General features: G+C 32.6%; 1 protein-coding gene across 1 annotated transcript in view; it reads left to right on the top strand.

The window, feature by feature from the left end:
- Nucleotides 1-21,675, top strand: part of LOC139501797 (uncharacterized) — a 51,073-nt gene that overhangs the window by 27,194 nt on the left and 2,204 nt on the right. Inside the window, exons 2-3 of the mRNA XM_071291001.1 lie at nucleotides 7,696-7,785; nucleotides 20,428-20,577. Coding sequence (XP_071147102.1) covers nucleotides 7,696-7,785; nucleotides 20,428-20,577 — 240 coding nt within the window. The remainder of the gene's footprint in view (nucleotides 1-7,695; nucleotides 7,786-20,427; nucleotides 20,578-21,675) is intronic.

Raw genomic sequence — 21,675 nt, 5'->3', positions numbered from 1 at the left:
TACCGCTACACCTCTCACTTGTTCAACTTTCGCATCAAATTCCATTTTATTTAAAACAAAACAATCAGACAGAAAAGGTATAAATGTCAACAGACAAAATGGCATGTTTACACTCTATAGTCAAATCACATAAGCAAAGAGGAAAGACAATAACTTAAAAAAATAACTTTTGATTGCTGACGAAATGCTCATTTAGAACAGTAATAGCAGTATCGTTAATGTTACTGAAACAGGATCGATACATCTGCTGGTCAGTGGTGGGATATTAGTCCCCGGAGTGTATAACTAGCCTTGTACCTGAGTACTTCTGTAATGGTATATAAATACGGATTATAACTTATTGAATATTCTGCATTAAAACTAACTTAAAGGTAAAATTTAAATTAAGGAATCACCCTCATGTAAAGCTCTTGTTCCATGTCCGTATTTGGTAATAAAAGTTTCAGTTTTTGGTTGCACAGATCTGTTACTCAACGTTTGTATTATGATTTCGATTTCCTGTATTTTGGCCTCAAGCAGTAAAATTAAGACCGTTAATTTTATTTTAGAGGTACGTTATTCTTGTTCCACTAGAGACACCCGTCATGTTGTTCACAGCAAGCACAACTATTTGATAATTCGCTTTCGGTAATATAACTTTTAACAACAAATGGAAGATCGTGTCGATCAAAGTCTTACTGATGCCTTTGAAATAACATTTATAACGTATAGCGGGTTATTTTTGCGGGGTGTAAATTTTTGCTTATTTTCGCGGATAGAACAAAATCGTCAAAATAAATTCCACCAATTTCAAAGTGACAATGCAAAGGTATTGATAAGTTTTGAATCCGCAAAAATATTAACCGTCAATATATTTCGTATACCTGATTCAATGAAAATCGCGAAATTTTAGACCCGACATTCATGACATTGACGGCAGACGTAAAACCAGATGTTGTATAATAATTTACCGTAGTCTTGTCTTGTATAGTAAAGTTGCAAGATAAGATAACAAAAATACAGAACTCCGAGTAAAAATTCTAAATGGAAATTCCCGTCGGCAAATGAAAAAAATTACATCTCAAATACATCAAGCAAATGGAAAAGAGCTGTAATATTCCTGACTTGGTACAGGCATTTTCGAATGTAGAAAACGGTGATTAAAACCGGGCTCCAAAGCCAGCCAAACCTCTCACTTGTATGACAGTCGCATAAAATTCCAACCATATGTGAACAAAACAAATAAAACTAATAAAGATAAATGTCTCTTTATTTGATTTTGCATATATATATATATATATATACATATGATTCAACTATATATTAAAACTAACTTCATTTCATAAACATATCATATTCATTCACAAAACAAATAATTTACATCGATGCGATAGAAGTGAAAAAAACAAAAATGAGAAGAAAACAAATTACACTTTTGTGAAATTTTAATAAAAAAAACCAAATACTTTTAAATAATGTTTGTATAACATGATCGTGTAATAATGTTACAATACATGTATTTTGAAACGTTAAAGATTCATAATATCCTAAAAAGGGACATTTTATATCCTATATAATCAAATGAGACACATAAAATAAACTGCAAATTTGCAGAAATATGTATGCTTTGTGACGTACAATGTATGTATATACTATGTTTTATGATCTTTTATGAAATTTAAACTACTACGCTTAGCCATGGTCTTTTTTTTATTAGCTCTGTTTGATAACTTAAATGATGTCGTTTCGTGTAGAATTTTAAAAGAAGATTTTAATCATGAAGCAGTTCATTTCACAATTTGATTGCTTTTAGGTTATATAAGTGCGCAAGAGGGACACTATAAATGCTGGATAAAATATACAGAGACTTCGCGCAAAAAGCAATTTTCAATAATTTTTAAAAACATAATTTATTTTACATGTTAACTCTTTATTTAAGAACATAACAAAACTAACGTCATACAAAAAACAAAATACAACACGTTGCAGACGTCATTCTCTACAACTGAATGCTTTAGGTCATTAATATTTATGAAAAAAGAAATTGTTAATCTTGTGTTCTTTATTTCTGACTATAGCCTTCAACTTTTAATTTTCGTTATGGGATCATAAACATTAATAATAACTATTTTTGATCACTGAAATTAAAACAACTATATGTATATGCATGATCTTACGAATAGAAAACAATGATGTGGTTGTCTGACATTTGACACGATGCGGGGATGTAAAACTGTAGCATTATTATGACTTCATCTTGAATCTTGTTCTTTCTTAATCTGTCCATTCTTCTTTTGTTTTATACTCTTTGGTCGGATTGTTGTCTTCTTGACATATTCGAGATTTCCGTTCTCAATTTTATTACGATACACTTGATATCGTGCAAACCTATTTTTAAATATTGTATTCTAATTGTTTAACCAAAATTGTCATAGTAATTCATACACTCAACATCGTCTGTACCTACAATTCGTCTTCTTAAAACCATATTACCGGTTTGTTTAGGCCCCGTCGTAGTAGAGGGGGCATTGAGTTTTACCCTTATCCGTCTGTTCGTCTGTTCGTTCCAAATGTAGTTTCCATTCCCTGACTTTAGTTTGCCTTAACCAAATGATATGAAACTTCTACACAACGCTTTTTACCACAAAACACAGATCATGTACGAATTTTAGTGACGTCACTTTAACTGTTCAACAGTTCTACCCTTTACAAATATAAAAATTGCTGATTTTTCGTTCCTGTTCTCTCACTTTAGTTAGCCTTTACTAAATGTTATGAAACTTATACATAATGCCTATTACTACAAAAACACAGATGAAGTTTCAATATTAGTGGCGTCACTTGAATAGTTCTAGAGTTATGTACCTTTCAAACGGAAACATTGCTTGATTGTTCGTTTTTTGTTGTCTTACTTTAGTTTGCCTCAACCAAATGTTATGTAACTTACATACAATGATTATAAACAAAAACTCAGATCTAGTACAAATTTGGTCGCCTCCTTTTTTTTGCCATTCTTCAGTAATGTCCTTTTACAACTTTATATGATATACACGCAGGGGCATCATCTGTGTCACATTAATACATTCCTAATTTTTTTTTTTTTTACATCTTTTGACGACAATATAAATATATTTGCACATATGCACAATTGGTAAACCAATTAATAAAGAACAAACAATAAGTATCATCATTGACACAGTAATATGTGGACATAATATATATTAGTAAAAATCAACAATAAGTAGCATCATTGACACAGTAATATGTGGACATAATATATATCAGTAAAAACCAACAATAAGTAGCATCATTGACACAGTAATATGTGGACATAATATATATCAGTAAAAACCAACAATAAGTAGCATCATTGACACAGTAATATGTGGACATAATATATATCAGTAAAAACCAACAATAAGTAGCATCATTGACACAGTAATATGTGGACATAATATATATCAGTAAAAACCAACAATAAGTATCATCATTGACACAGTAATATGTGGACATAATATATATCAAATTATTATTAATATCTATACATATGAACAATAGGTATACCAATCATCGGTCGTCGGATATAATAAATACTTTGGCACAGTAGTATTTGTTCATCATATCTCCGATCATTATCATTTTATTATTTCACATATGTACAATAAATAGACCAATCAGATCAAAAACAAAAATACCATAGGCACAGTAACACTTGTACATTACATATCAGATTACATGTATTACTAATAATTGAATATAATATAAAATTGAGAATGGAAATGGGGAATGTGTCAAAGCGACAACAACCCGACCAAATAAAAAACAACAGCAGAGGGTCACCAACGGGTCTTCAATGTAGCGAGAAATTCCCGCACCCGGAGGCGTCCTTCAGCTGGCCCCTAAACAAATATATACTAGTCCAGTGATAATGAACGCCATACTAATTTCCAAATTGTACACAAGAAACTAAAATTAAAATAATACAAGACTAACAAAGGCCAGAGGCTCCTGACTTGGGACAGGCGCAAAAATGCGGCGGGTTTAAACATGTTTGTGAGATCTCAACCCTCCCCCTATACCTCTAACAAAAGTAGTAAAGTAAACGCATAACAATACGCACATTAAAATTCAGTTCAAGAGAAATCCGAGTCTGATGTCAGAAGATGTAACCAAAGAAAATAAACAAAATGACAATAATACATAAATAACAACAGACTACTATCAGTTAACTGACATGCCAGCTCCAGACTTCAATTAAACTGACTATGCACATTAAGTGTATCAGTCAGGACTGTGCAAACAATAAGTACATTTGACACGGTTATTATTGTACATGTATGTATCAGGTTACTACATGTACATGTACTAATATTTGCACATATATGCACTATAAGTAAACCAACTAGGTCGGTGCAAACAATAAGTGCAGTTGACACAGTAATATTTGTACATTTATGTATCAGATTACTATACTAATGAAGATTCTACGTATATTACGCTGTCGACTTCATGATAAGAATTTTATTGTTGCTTGGTGATTTGGATCGTCTCAGTTGAGACATAAATTGCATATACTACTCTAAAGGAGCGACATTAACTTCCGACTGAGAGGTTTTATCATTATATCTGTCAATTGTACAGTTTCAGGGAAGATTCAGATAATTGATTCGCTATGATTAAACGACAATTCTACAAAATGTGTCGCATTTTATTCTTTTGTGTAACTAATGATATTTCGTCAAAATGATAGAATTATTTCATAATCAAAATGCCAACGGATAAATCAATCTTTCTATAGTATGAAAACAGTAAACATGTCTTGTAATATTTAGGTTTAATGCGAGATTAGGCTTAGGGATAGTGTTAGTGTTGATGTTAGATTCAATGTTAGGTTCAGGGTTAGGGTAAAGGTTGATTAAGTTTTCCCTCGCCCCTGTTCGTCTGAATTTATAGTGCGTCTACTCAAAATTCAATTGGCTATGAACAAGACAAACAAAGAAATAGGATGAGTCGCTCCCAGTAACATATTATTTTCTCTTGCGATGCAACATTTTATTTTTCTTAATTTGAACAGCTTCTTCAAAGAAAACAACATATAAACACTTGTAATAAACATAGAAGCAACTGTTTATATACTTGATTGACTAACTTCGATTCCACGTAACCGCAAGCACCTTCTCAAATATATGTAAAGTTTATTATAGCTCTTAATAGGACTGGATCTCTCAGTAAAAAGAGAATGTAGATCACTTCCAAATTAAAGGAAACTATTATTTCTCTGTGGTCTTGTGTTAGAACAAAAAGCACGAAAAACTAAAAATGTGATGGTCTTGTGTTTGGTAGACAAATGTATGAAAAACTAGAAATGTGATGGTCTTGTGTTTGGTAGACAAATATATATATATAAAAAAAATAGAAATGTGATGGTCTTGTGTTTGGTAGACAAATATATAAAAAAAACTAGAAATGTGACGGTCTTGTGTTTGGTAGACAAATATATAAAAAAAAAACTAGAAATGTGATGGTCTTGTGTTTGGTAGACAAATATATGAAAAACTAGAAATGTGATGGTCTTGTGTTTGGTAGACAAATATATAAAAAAAAACTAGAAATGTGATGGTCTTGTGTTTGGTAGACAAATATATAAAAAAAAAGAGAAATGTGACGGTCTTGTGTTTGGTAGACAAATATATAAAAAAAAAAACTAGAAATGTGATGGTCTTGTGTTTGGTAGACAAATATATGAAAAACTAGAAATGTGATGGTCTTGTGTTTGGTAGACAAATATATATTAAAAACTAGAAATGTGATGGTCTTGTGTTTGGTAGACAAATATATGAAAAACTAGAAATGTGATGGTCTTGTGTTTGGTAGACAAATATATTAAAAACTAGAAATGTGATGGGCTTGTGTTTGGTAGACAAATATATTAAAAACTAGAGATGTGACGGTCTTGTGTTTAGTAGACAAATATATGAAAAACTAGAAATGTGATGGTCTTGTGTTTGGTAGACAAATATATAAAAAACTAGAAATGTGATGGTCTTGTGTTTAGAATACAAATATATAAAAAAAACTAGAAATGTGATGGTCTTGTGTTTAGTAGACAAATATAAGAAAAACTAGAAATGGGATGGTCTTGTGTTTGGTAGACAAATATATGAAAAACTAGAAATGTGATGGTCTTGTGTTCAGAAGACAAATATATAAAAAAAAAAAACTAGAAATGTGATGGTCTTGTGTTTATGAGACATATATAGGAAAAACTAGAAATGTGATGGTCTTGTGTTTGGTAGACAAATATATAAAAAAACTAGAACTGTGATGGTCTTGTGTTTAAGAGACAAGTGTATGAAACACTAGATAGTTCTATCTCTTGAGTTGTGTAAATATGTATGAGAATGGGTGAATATAAAACAGTATGAAAACGACAAAATTCATAAGATATTTTGTCAGACGTGTATTTGAGATGTTTTTGAAAGAAAATTGAGAAGTATAGATGTTGATTGTTACTTTCATACATTTCAGCGAAAATAACCTCGAGGCAACAAAATAAACATAAAATTAAGAAATCTAGCGAAATTTGTTTAGTGAATTTCAGCGCGAATAAAAAAAACCTCGGGGCAACAAAATATTAAGAAAATTTCAATATGTGACACTTATCCATTTGTTTGATATGTTTGAGCTTTTGATTTTACCATTGTGAGTAGGAACGTTCTGTTTTGTTTTTAAATTTTCCTTGGAGTTCAGTAATTTTTATATTATACTTTATATCATCTGCAAAAGTATATTATATGATAATCGAAACTTAAAAAAACGAACGTTTTCGAAGACATTTAGGGAAAGGATAACTCGGTAACTAAATGTTTAAGTAGTTCATCTACACTGATCATAAGCGTGTCACAATGAAGTTGTGAGTGTGAATACCACTCGTGGCTGTGTGAGTTTACTCCGATTATAAAATATCTTAAATTGTACAATTTGTAGTAAATCGTTTTCATTGCGTGATAGAGTATTTTTTATGAAACAACGTTAAGGTGATTTTTATACGTACTTTTTGTTATTATCCCAGCTATTGATAACCTTAGCTTTTCAAATTTGTACTTGTTAGTCTTTCTAACTATTTTGATCTGAGCGTCACTGATGAAGGTTATGTAGACGAACTGAGCGTCTGGCGTATGAAATTATAAGCCTGGTACCTTTGATAACAATTTATATCATTGGGTCGAGGGTATCACCAGCCCAGTAGTCAGCACTTCGTTATTGACATGAATATCAATTATATTGTCTTTTTTTTATATAAATTAACTGTTTGCAAAAGTATGAATTATTCGAAATACTAAGGATTTTCTTATCCCAGGCATATAAAACCTTGTGTCATTTTTTTTAAATTTTTCATCATCAATGCTTTTCAACTTTAATTTGTACTAGTTTTGCTTTCTAAATTTTTTTATCTGAGAGTCACTGATGAGTGATATGTAGACGAAACTCGCATCTGGCGTATTAAATTATAAGCCTGCTACCTTTGTTAACAAATTACCAAGCATAGCGAATTTGTAATTTTCTAACTTCAAGTATGTTACTTAATATTCACAAACACGCCACACTTACGGTTATGTACCCATAAATATCCCTGTGTTTAATGCCATTTTTCAGTATATTAATAGCCTGATGTCGTTGCTTGTATCTAAGTGGGTTTTTTTTTTCTCATTTCAGTCGACCTGTACGAAGGAATGTGGGAAAGTTGTGTAGAAAATAGAACGATATCAAATTCACATTATTCAGAATGTACTCATAGTATACGTGGTAAGTCTACATGTTTAAATTCCTTTGGATAGTTCTCTATAGATAAAGGTAAAAATTGTGTAAATATATAATTTAAAAAAAAGCAAATTTACAGATCTAACATTGTAGGGTTGATGTTTAGACGAGTTGTATATACAGAATGTACACAGTCATGTATCGATCACCACATCTTCGCTAGCCAAGGGTTACGACCCACCTAATTCCCTCCTCTCCACCCTTGGCAGATTAAACCAACATTTGTGATAACAATGATGCACCATCTATCGGTAGATTAAAGTCACGCCCATTCGGAATACATTATTCTTGACCAATGGTAGCACTTGAACTCTTCAATTTGGAGTTAAAAGCACGGTAGCGTCTACATGCTACACACTTAGTAAAGCAGGAAACGAAAATATACGTTGACATTCATGCATTTGTGCAAGAAACATACAAAGGAACTTCTATTAATCGATTAAAAACAGTTAAATTCAATAAATATAGTCGTATGTTTAGGGATGTAAAGACTTGTTGCACAATAAGCACGTGGCAATTGTTTACATACACTTTCGACATTTACACTGATCATGTTATAGGCGCTTTTTGATTGGATGCAGCGAGTTTCGACTGCAACCAATGAGAATCATTACCTTGTGTCTCCGAAATTATATCTCAATCCGCCAAGGTGGAGAGGAGGGAAGTGGGTCGTAACCCTTGGCAAGCGAAGATGGTATCACCATCACTGCTGGTGATCCGATGGATAAATCTGTTGTAGAGTTGTCACTGGTTTAGACGTACTTATAATTTATTTTTATTATTGTGTATTAATAATTATAACTTTCATTAACCACTAATCGTACTACTTAGATACTTTTAGATCATTTCTTTGGTTTTTGCACGTCATCATAACCATTTTTGCACATATCAATCATAAAACCATTATCATTCAAGTCATCGAAAAAATAATTCAGTGTCATAAGAGAGATAACTCTAATTACTTTCACTTATACTACTAATTGGATTCGTCTGATACTGCTCACAGTGCTCGGATAACTGAAACTTAAATAACTATTGCAAACTGTGACGACTGGATTATTCGGGTTAGTGTTGTAACAGAATGACACATTTCAGTACAACAATTTTCTTGTATAGACGAGAATAGAATAGAATATTTTTATTTCCCAAATTACAGGGCCTGTTGTGTTACTGTACAAGATTAAAGTTTACAGGGTTTTTGTACAAGTTATTAGTTTTTTGACACATACCGTTTTGCACCAGGTGATGCAAGTTTATCTTCTTAAATGTACTTACTTTCAATAAATTTATATTTTTTATGGTTGTGTTATCAGAACTTTCATTAACATAGAATTGGATTCAGTTTCTAACTTGTATATCTGTTTTCATTGCGATTGATTCAAAATAAATAAACGTGAGTTCTCTCTCTTGAGAAGAACACAAATCAAACGATGTTTTAAATCTAAAAACATAGAAGATGGATTGATATAAAGAAAACCTTGTTTCCGATTCCCTTTGTAGTAATGCATTACTGTATGTATATCTATATGTCTTGTACATAATTTTTGAAATAAAATATGTTTAAAGTAAACGATGTTTTCTACATTTTATTAGTTGATGTCTTTGTTTCACTACTATTATTATGGTAAATCTAAAGGTTCTTTAATACCTTCGTTTTCTCTTTGTGACATTTCATGTTATGAATTGTATAAAACATCTGTTCTTGTACATATATTGGCGTTAGAAACCGATTTGTTTAATAGAAAGCAAAATAATAATTTGATTAGTTTATTGTCTATAAAGGAGTAGGTACGGTAAGGGCAGATTTCGGCCCCAAATTTTAAGTTCATCTGACGAAAGATTTTGGACACTTTTAAAACACTTACGTGTCTATTTCAGTTGATGGAATTGTTTTATGTGAAAGGTTTTAACTGATTTAGTCATTAAAACGCTCGGAATCAAGCTTAAATATGAAAAATCTATCAAATATGCCAAAAATTGTCACTTTTCACATGTTTTTTGTCAAAAATGGAAGTGGCCGCATCCGTGTTCATCCTCAACCTTTATATTGTTATGCATTTTTATCAAATACAACTTATATTTCAATATAAAGAATTAACACAATTGCGGCCACTTTCGTTTTAGACGGAAACCGTCTAAAATTTAACTAAAATGCTAAAATTGTGAAGATTTCGGTTATTTAGCATGACTTAATGATGCTAGTATCCGATACATGGCATTTTCAAAAAACAGCCCATTTTTATGTAGAAGAAGCCATCTACTTTCAAAAAGATAAATTAAATATAAAAGAAAAGATGTGGTATGATGGCCAATGAGACAACTATCCACAAGAGACCAAAATAACACAGACATTAACAACTATAGGTCAACAATGAGCAAAGCCCATACCGCAGTCAGCTATAAAAGGCCCCGATTTGACAATGTAAAACAATTCAAACGAGAAAACCAATGGCCTTATTTGTATAAAAAAAAATGGACCAAAAACAATATATAACACATAAACAAACGACACTGAATTACAGGCTCCTGACTTGGGACAGGCACATACATAAATAATGTGGAGGGGTTAAACATGTTAGCGGGATCCCAACCCTCCCCTAACCTGGGACAGTGTTATAACAGTAAAGGTTACATTTTAACAATTTTGTAAAACTGCTATATTTTTGGGCCAAAAAGGGGTCTTACTGGACCTACTCCTTTCAGCTTATCAGCATATTCTTCAATTGAAAGTGGTTGTTTTGTTTCAAGTGTATGCCCAACTTTTAAAAATATTAAACACTAGATAATAAATTTGAGAATGGAAATGGGGAATGTATCAAAGAGAAAAAAAACCGACCAAAGTACAGACAACAGCCGAAGGCCACCACTGAATTGGTCTACAATGCAACGAGAAACTCCCGCACGCGGAGGCTTTATTTACAGTTTACACTTAAAATTGAGAATGGAAATGGGGAATGGGCCAAAGAGTCAACGGTAAACGGACAGAAAGTCACAGGACAAAAAGTCACAGGACATAAAGTCACAAATTTGGTAGGACAAAAAGTCATAAATAATCTGTTGACAATTGTTTGAATATGTAAGAGAAATATCTTGAAATATTTACTTTTTAATACATATATTCACATTAAAGTTTAGGAAATGTTTCATTATACTTTAAAAATAAAGAATTATTTAATTTTAATTGTGTAAAAAAAAAAGATTTCTTGGCACAATGAAGCAATTTAAGTGCCATGCCACTTTGACATTTTTTTATTTTTTTTTAACAATTATTTAATCATCATTGATATTTTTGGATAAATTTTGTTTACAAAATTGGTTATTATACAATAGTTGAAGAAAAATACAAAAATATTTTTGTAGAAATAAGCCTTTTTTGTCAAAGAAAATAATCAGAAAAAATGAATTGTGACTTTTTGTCCTGTGACTTTTTGTCCGTGACTTTTTGTCTGTGACTTTTAATCCTGTGACTTTCTGTCCTGTGACTTTTTGTCCGTGACTTTTTGTCTGTGACTTTTTATCCTGTGACTTCTGTCCTACATTCGAGTCATCAACCCCACAGGAGGACATTAGTTATAAATCAAAAAGGGAGTAAAACTTCTGACTTAGATATAGGAAGATGTGGTATGAGTGCCAACGAGACAACTCTCCATCCAAATAACAATTTATAAAATAGCGTAAACCATATTATAGGTCAATGTACGGCCTTCAACACGGAGCCTATGCTCACACCGAATAACAAGCTTTAAAGGGTCCAAAAGTTACTAGTGTAAAACCATTCAAACGGGAAAACCAACGGTCTTATCTATATAAAATCGATTTTATTGAACCTAAGCGATTAGTCTTCGCGTCGAAACCGCCATTACTTGACACACACAGCGAAAATCGTATGTCCACACGCTAGAAGCTATTGAAATGAAACACAAACCTAGCAGCAAATTATGTTGCGGTTATCTCCCTTACATCCTATGTACGTTTGATATATGCACTGAATTAAAACTGTGGAAATGCGAAGTGTTATCATGTTGAATCTCTTATGAAAAAAGAGGTTGTTAAATACGTCTTTTGTATGGTTTGTTTATTATTTTTATATACAGTTTTCTTGTAAACTGGTATGGGACTTTTAAAAGTGTATATCAATAGCCAACGGATATATATCATAGCTATAGAAACGTAATTTGTAAACGAGTAAAAAAAATTAATATTTTTTCACAATTGAATGCACTCTTCTTTTAATCAGATTATTTTGGAGGAATTCCTGGAATTTTCAATATCGTAGATGGTTATCAATTTGAAGAATGTAATTTTTTTTTTCTTAACCTTTCAAAAATTGTATTGAATCTGAAGATTAAACAATCTTTGTTTAAAAAGCATTGACAAATTAAGATTGCATATGAGTCATTGCATAGCACTAATGATTAACAGAATTATATTCCACAATTGTGGTTCTTACAACAAAAGCTGAACAATTTGGCATTTTAAAAAAAAGTCACTGAAAAAAAAAATGATTTGTTTAAAATGTTCTTCAAATTTAACTTTACAATTTTAACTTTTTTCCTACACACGAAATTTGGTGATCATATCTTCATTATCACTTCAACGTTAAAAAATGTGTTTTTTTTACTTTGTATATTTCCCTTTGCGTGTATTATTTAATACGTTGAATAAGGAAAAAAGGTGTTTAATACGTAGTTGTCACTTATTGGTCAGCAATTAATAAAAATGAATAAATGCAAAAAGAAAATGGCTAAATTCCGAACACATGTGGCTCATGACGCAATACCACTACAATATTTTAATAATCATGGTACTCAATGCCGTATATCTATAGTTGTTTACATAAGACCATACCTGTACCAAGTCAGGAATGTGACAGTTGTTTTTCATTCGTTTGGTGTATTTAAACTTTTACCTCATTGTTAAAGGCCGTACGGTGACCTATAGTTGTTAATTTGTGTGTCCTGTTGGTCTCTTGTTGAGAGTTGTCTCATTGGCAATGATACCACATCTTCTTTTTTATGAAACATGGCTATTAAGCTAGTGCTGCTCAGTTTAATTGTTTTGTTTTAGAGTCATGTTTGTATTGTCGTCTTTGTTCGTCTCTTTCCATGGCCTTGTTATTTGTCTTCGAGTTATGAGCATAAGTGTCCTTTCGGTTTCTTCTTCCGTTCGCCTTTAAAGCCATACCTTTAAATTATTGTAGATTTCGATTTGAGTATGATCTTGTTCCGTGTACCGATATGTGAAAAAAAATCGCCGATGCGCACACAAGGTGTATGATATAATCTAAACACAAATATAAAAAAGAAGATGTGGTATGATTGTCAATGAGGCAACTGTCCACAAGAGACCAAAATGACACAGACATTAACAACTATAGGTCACCGTACGGCCTTCAACAATAGGCAAAGCCCATGCCGCATAGTCAGCTATAAAAGGCCCCGATATGACAAGTAAAACAATTCAAACTAGAAAACTAACGGCCTATTTATATAAAAAAAAATGAACGAAAAACAAATAAGTAACACATAAACAATCGACAACCACAACATTGACTATTGATTATCGAACAATATGCAGGTGTGTATGCGAATTTTTTCCAAGGTGTCGTAATTCCCGTAAACTATATATTCACACCGAAAAAAATGTTGGACTGTTAAATGCTAAACTATTAGAAATTTTTCACTCAAAGGAGTTGTAAGCCCTCTATGAACCCCTTTTTATTTGCCTTTACTTTGAATTTCACTTACTGTATTTCATCTTCTTTTGGAAACTTAATATACTAAGACTACTAGCACCAACAACATTATATAAGATAATGTGTGATAATGTTTGACGATGAATGGTCCTTACTTGATTATCTGTAATAAAATGTCTCTTTACATTAGAAAACTATGCCTTGGAGACACAACATTATAATTTAAAGGATTAGGTTTATATAAATAAGCTATTTAACCCTCCTTTTCAATTGTGATCTAAAGATATTATTTAAAGATGACGAAAGACAACAAACAACAAAAATAAAATATTTGGTCAGGCATGTATCCATTTAACATAATACATGTTGAGCAAATATAACTAGATGTTTATCAGTTATGTATTGTCTTCTTTTATATAAAAAAATGGAGATGTGGTATGTGTACCGATGAGACAACTGTTCTAAAGAAAGAATATTAAAAACGGACGTTGTTGCAAACTCGGCATTCAACGTTGACCTAAAACCCAAACCATAAAGTAAGCTTTCCCCGAGGCCATAACATGACAAAATGTGTATAAAATACATAACATAAAACAAATTGCAGAAGTATTGTGTGCATTCACATGCTTGTTTTAAATAACGTCTTTTTTAAATCTATCAAGACTTCACATATTTATCGAAAGACCGCGAATGATATTACTGTAATAGTCTTTTGTATTTTATTTTAAATGTCACATTCCCTCCTTATCTGTCAGTGATTTCACACGTCTGAGTTACATGCATATTATCTATAAAGAATTTGTACGTTTAATATTCGATTTTTACTTAAAATTCATTAAGAAAGCTTATGTACAAATTGGTTCACTGCTAAACGTAAGTCTTTTTTCACCAACTTTTTTTCATATTAGTTTTTTTGTGGCATGAACTAGTATATATACATGTGTTTTCTCTCCGATTATCCATCAAAGTTCAAATGACATAGAACTTCAGGTTAAGATCTAATTTAAAAGATTAGCATACGGCCTTCAACAATGCAAACGTATTGGCAAACTATGTTTAACCCCGCCACATTCTGTATGTATTCTACCCTGTCCCAAGTCAGGAGCCTGTAACTCAGTGGTTGTCGTTTGTTAATGTGTTACATATTTGTTTTTCGTACATTTTTTGTACATACATTAGGCCATTAGTTTTCTCGTTTGAATAGTTTTACATTTGCCATATCGGGGCCTTTTATAACCGACTATGTGGTATGGACTTTGCTCATTTGAGAATGGAAATGGGAAATGTGCCAAAAAGACAACAACTCGACCAAAGAACAGAAAGGCCACCAATGGGTCTTCAACACAGCTAGAAAATTCCGCACCCGGAGGCGGGCTCCATCTGGCCCCTAAAAAAAATGGGTAATAGTTTAGTGAAAATGTACGCCTTTTGTGGAGAATTGTCTCACATCGGTAATCATAACACATCTTCTTTTTTTATAGTCATACTAAGTTTCCCCCTCCCCTTATGCCTCTATTCAATGAAGAATGAACAAACGCAAATTAATACGCACAGTAAATCTCAGTTCAAAGGAAGTCCGAGTCAGAAGTCAGAAAAGGCTAAATAGAAACTAAACAAAATGATAATGATACACAAATTAACAAGGGACTACCAGCAGTTACTGACATGCCAGCTCGCTCCATGCCTCAATTAAACTCAAATTTACGAAAACGTGGTTCTTCACAAGACCCGGGAAACGTGGTTCTTCTTAAAACCCGTAATAGTAGTACGCACAGTAATCACAGTACTCACTAGTATGGAATAGCGTCACAAAACTTTCTTTGAAATCACTAATTATGAAGAAACAAATTTTGGCGAAATTTATTTTTGACTATTTCCATTGAGTACAAAGTCTCCTCTAACTATCAATTCATTCATGATTGGGAAAACTTGTGAACCGTAAATCGGTTTTGGAAATGATATCAGGGGTATTCCAACAGTAAACCATTATCTAAGCGAACATAATTCCCTTTTACTGTTCTCCTACCTCCCAATTGGCTTTTCACGCAGTTCCTGATCTCATAGATAGTGGACATATATATACCACATCCTCATGATATAACATATCGTAAAGGTTGAACGTTTTTAATTAAAACATGTAATGCGGCTGCGGGATTTTCTCACTTCGTTCAAGACCCATTGGTGGCCTTCGGCTGTGTTTTGCTCTTTGATTGGGTTGTTGTCTCCTTGCAATATTCCCAATTTCCATTTTCAATTTTATGTTGACGGATTTGATCAGAATAAACAAATACTTATTTTTTTCCATTACAATTTCCCTTTCCAAACAACACATGCCACATAAACTGCCGAACATTAATTGTGTAATTCGTATTTGATTTCCGCTATTGTGGAAGTTAAAGTAAGCAATATAAAAGAGTTTTGTATATGTAGCATGTTAAACACATTTCTGTATAAATAAAACATAATTATAGAAATCTGTTTCACTATTTATTGATAAAAGGATCATTTGACAGATTTTCTGACATATTGTTGGGGTTTGAAGCTAAATTCAAAGTTGCATAGCAACAGCCTTAGGCGACATCCGTAATTCGTTTCAACTGAAAATCAGCATAATAAATGCTCCCGCTGCGGAGCAATCTATTTCTAATGTCAACTAGAGGATAAATTATTAAAAACGAACGACATTTTCCAATAACGGAAATACATAACAATATTCGTGACAGTTCGGTGTAGATTAAGATTTCTCAATATATCTAAGTCTTTTTACCGTCACGCACTAGTTGATTTGCAAAGCATACTTTACTTAGTGAATACACGTTCTAGTCTGTATAGTAATTTAAACTATTCAATCTCGTGATTGTTAAAGTATTTAACTGTCACATAAAGGAAAGGTGAAAATCTAGGGAAATAATGAAGAATTTTTTGAAGTTTAAAACCGGGGAAAACAGTCCAGATTTAAGGAAATTTGGAGAAGAATATTACCTACGAGAAGCTAAATTATGGCGTCCTTTTAGAATTGGAGGGATAGCATCGATAGGATTAGCACTACCGTTCTCAATGGGATCAATCTTCAACGCCTACTGGTTGTACGGAGAAGGTAAATATCTATCTGTTGTTTATTTAAAAATGTTACTTCTGGTTCTCTATTGTGGGGAGCCATTATCTTAACAATTGGAATGAAGTACAAAACATACGTACATGCGTTTGTGACGTAAACAACATGTACTCTAACTGTACAGTTATTGGGGTCTAAAAGGGGATCCTTAATTTGTATTTTTAAATTTAAGTTAATTTTCTCTATTCTCTATAGTTTGTGACTATTATTCTCTATTCTTCATATTTTAGCAACCGTATTCTCTCTTTTTTAATTTTTCTCCTTTTTCTAGTCTTTTTCCTATATTCTGTAAACACAATCAACACGCACATTTATCAAATATTTTTAGCAGACTTTACTTTTTCAACTCTATTCTAAAGTACAAGATTGGCAAACGACTACCATACCGTGTTTGTTATTTACCTTATTAGCATAAAGTACTATACTAAATATAAAGACCCTTCTTAATATGCTCTTTTTAAACGTCATATCTTTAACAGTATTTAATTGTTGCTTTTTCGAATGTTTATTTATTGAATTTAAATAACTTGATCGTCCTGTGTTTTTGCAAAAGCTTAGCTATTTGAAATGGTACATTTTGTCAATTTGTTGTGCTTTAATTTGTAAACAAATGAAAGAAACGCTCAAGGCGGACCTCAATGAAAACACCCATCAACACGTTCACGCAATCTCGGTAATGATATCACAGCACTAATCGATAAATCGATACGTTTTACAGTCTGCCTGCTAACATCTGAATCAATATTCTGTCTTAAACACAAAACAGAGGCTAAGCGCTAAATCTAATTTTAAATGATTGTCTTGGATACCAAGGCATTTGCTGTTAAATTCCCTCGGAGTAGTACGAAAACAGCACGTAATCTTAATTAAAATGGTAATTAGTGTTATAACCTTGCGATCAGATTTCTGGTATATAGCAAACAACACGTAGCATTCAAGAAAACAGCTATACAGTATAATAGACTATGCGCGTATAAATAAAACATTTCGAAACCAGTCAAAAATATTGTTGTATTATATTGAGGCAAACATTGCAAAGAAAATGCAAAAGGAAAAAACACGTACAGTAAAGAAATAATTCTAATAGTTTACATGATATTTTTGCCAAAGGTTTTCAATTTTGCACATCACCAGTAATGCAATGCACATAATAATAAAATAGTATTGATAATTTTAAGATCATTTATAAGTTTATTACTTTCATTTATTACAGGTTTTAACGCCGGAATGTGGGATAGCTGTTACCAACCACTTAATTTTACAGTCAGAATGTGCCCAGAGAAAAGACCTCGTAAGCCTTCTAAGATAACTCGAGTAATGGGATTATAATGGAAACGTAATGAACGAAATAAAACGGTTGATCTATTCAACTTACTTAAGATGGAGTGTTTAAACTTCCGTTTATTTACGTTCTGTTCAAAGCTGCTTACAAGTCCCTGTAATACAGAGTTGAGCATATTCATTATAAGAAATTAGCCAAAACTAATAACAAAGGAACGAATCCTTTTAACAAATTATTATGGGCAGGTTTACAACCCGTTAGTAAAGTTTATCATCTGATGTACATCATCGCACGTTTATGTAGTTATTGTCATTCTTTCCCGAGATAACCCGCGATAGCCCGCGTAAACCTTGTATGCGGCTCCTCGATGAAAAATTCCCCCTAGTTAAAAAATTTTCCGATGGTATATTTTTCTACCCTGGTCGTACAGGCACCCTAGGAGTCTCATCGAGATCAACATAGTTTCTATCGAGTAACTTTTGAACGATTCCGAACTGCTTTCCGTCCGTATCGTATAGTAACATGTTGATCGGAGTTGGTACTCTTAAAATTTCACATGACCTGATATAATACATGTCATAATTTCATACATTTAAAAATGGTCCAGTTTATTTGATATCTCGTGGCTAAAATTACCCGAGTTGTGTAGATTTACATCAACTACTATACTTACACTGGTATTTTTTTTTTAACGTGGTGTTCACAAAACAAAATCATCTTCATTCACACATCTCATACATCATCTTCATTCATAAATCATGTAATTTTTTCATATTTACGTTTTGTTATTTTGTTTAGCATGTTAGTGGTTTTTGTTGTTAAATGGTCATTTCAGCAAAGTACATTGAAGATTTTAGTTTGTGTCCTCTGGTTTGTGGATCTCGTACTATAAACATTGGCAGCTGACTTGAACTTTCTTTCATCTGAATAAAAGAAGGATTAGGGAAAGAGATGAGAACAAAAGCACGTGTAATAACTAGTGTTGAGAAGCAATTGTTCTATGCATTAACTCTCCAATTCGTCACCTTAAAAAAGTAATGGATATAAGAAGGGGTTTATTGTAATTATACTTTGAACCATAAAAATCAACTGAGGTATTAATAAAATTGTAATGAAATCCATCCAATCCGGCAGTAAAATTCATCCAAAATAATGTCTGGTTGGAATATAGGGACGTAAAGTCTGAGGCCTCTTGTAGGGAGTGTTGCTTTCTTTTCGTTATATATAAAACTTGCGATTACCCGTTTAGGTGCTCGTCCGTAGGTTGATTGTTGTAGGACAAAAACGTACCTTCATTTTAAATAGGCAATATAATTTGTTCCCTCCATTCCGGACGACAAATTGCTCGTCCGTAGATTGCTTGTTCACGTGAAAAAACGTACCCTCATTTTCAATCGGCAATCAAATTTATATGCCCTTCATTTCGGACGAAAAACTTTGAAGAACATATCAATTGAATGTATAACCGTTGACCCTTCTCGTCCTGTATTAATATGAAATATTTGTCACTGGACGTTTAAAAACAAGAATTAATCAATCATAATCTTAATTTAAAACACCATTTTACAACTAATGACTTTTGGCAAATATTGTTCAACAATGTTTGCAACGTACAGCCAGAAACAAAGCCAGAGACTATATAGATCGCTGGTACTGCTAAACTTATTCATTAAACATTATATAATCTTACAATCAGACATTTTAAATGTTTTCCGATCAGGAAGCTACTGTATAAATTCTGACGTTTAATTGCTTTGATTATCATGTTACTGATCATATATCCCAATAAACATTGTTAAATTATTAAATCAAATTATTGATTTCCGGAGTTAATTAAATACGGTTTTTATTTGGTATAAAATCTATAGGAAGTTTTGCTTTATATTGGAAGTGATTAAAACAGTCATTTTGATCTGAAACGGCGCATACAAAATTGTTTTTAGTTTCTATACTGTAAGCATATTTTTCATGTATACAGTGTATTATAGATCTATTGATAAGTTGTCAGGTCATCGTCAATTTGCCTTTTACGATGTGTAATTTCTACTTCTGGGGTCCAAGTCTTAACTAAGTGATGGATAAAACGGTTAAATCCTACCTTCCAGGGTTAGGCGGGAGACCTTACAGGGCTTGGCGGGGGACCTTGCAACTTGGCGTCTCATGTAGAAAGATCTGTGACCATAACAAATTAAATACAAAATCGACAATATGACCAGTTTGAAAAATAAAGTTTTCTTAAAAATTACCTGGTGACTCGAGGAAAGTTTTTAAACGTGACCGTATAACCTTAAAGGTACCGTACTGAAGCCGCATAGTTGAATACGATTATCAAAGAATCTGATAAATATTCTTCGTATTTCAAAAAAATATATATTCAGCAATTTATATTACTGTTGAAGACAGTTTTTAAAAAATGCTTGTTTTTTCCATTCTGTAGTTCCTTCTGAGAAATCTAATTGTTTTCTTTATTTCTGCGAAAGTAGCGAATCAGTAAATTGATCTATAAAATTAATTTTAAACCTGTTTTATTTGTAGATTGGCAGAACGCTGTGATAGGGTTGATGATATTTGCAGCATCAATTGGCTTTCTGGCGGCCATATTGGCTGTGCTTGGTGTTTGTACATCGCCTTTACCAAAGAAAATTTATTACTTCCATTCAGCAGGGGAGATTTTTCTCGTTTGTGGTATGTAGTTATTGAGTTTAATATGAAAAAGAAGATATGATATGATTGTCAATGAGACAGCTCTCCACAAGAGACCAATTGACACAGAAATTAACAGCTATCGGTCAACGTGAGGCCTTCGATAATGAGCAAAGCCCATACCGCATAGTCAGCTATGAAAGGCCCCGAAATGACAAATATAAAACAATTCAAATGTCAAACTAACGTTATGTACAAAAAATGAACGAAAAACATATATGTATTTAAACTGTTACACATAAACAAACGACAACCTGGCTCCTGACTTGGGACAGGCACATTCATACAGAATTTGGCGGGGTTAAAACAGTTAGCGGGATCCCGATCATCCCCTAACCTGGGACAGTGGTGTAACAGTACAACATAAGAACTAAATATACAAAAAAACTCAGTTGAAAAAGTCTTAACTCAGATGAATACCAATGGATATACATCCAACAAAAACATACTGTGAACTAGGCTGGGTACTTGTTTCTTTGGTTACATCTTCTGACATCAGACTCGGACTTCTCTTGAACTGAATTTTAATGTGCGTATTGTTATGCGTTTACTTTTCTACATTGGTTAGAGGTATAGGGGGAGGGTTGAGATCTCACAAACATGTTTAACCCCGCCGCATTTTTGCGCCTGTCCCAGTCAGGAGCCTCTGGCCTTTGTTAGTCTTGTATTATTTTAATTTTAGTTTCTTGTGTACAATTTGGAAATTAGTATGGCGTTCATTATCACTGGACTAGTATATATTTGTTTAGGGGCCAGCTGAAGGACGCCTCCGGGTGCGGGAATTTCTCGCTACATTGAAGACCTGTTGGTGACCCTCTGCTGTTGTTTTTTATTTGGTCGGGTTGTTGTCTCTTTGACACATTCCCCATTTCCATTCTCAATTTTATAACAACTAAAAGACACTAAGTAAAGTATTGATATAATTTCGTATTTTAGATTTGCTTTTCTATTTAACAACTATACTACTTGAGTGTGTACCTCGTAACATTAATACATAACATTCAACATAAAGACCCATGTCCTATCTGGTAATCGTTTTAGCTGTGATTCCTATCTGGTAATCGTTTTAGCTGTGATTTA

Source organism: Mytilus edulis, chromosome 13 (genome assembly GCF_963676685.1).
Source record: "Mytilus edulis chromosome 13, xbMytEdul2.2, whole genome shotgun sequence".
Taxonomy (NCBI): domain Eukaryota; kingdom Metazoa; phylum Mollusca; class Bivalvia; order Mytilida; family Mytilidae; genus Mytilus; species Mytilus edulis.
The sequence above is the reverse complement of the archived record's forward strand: the minus strand, read 5'-3'. Positions and strand labels throughout refer to the sequence as shown.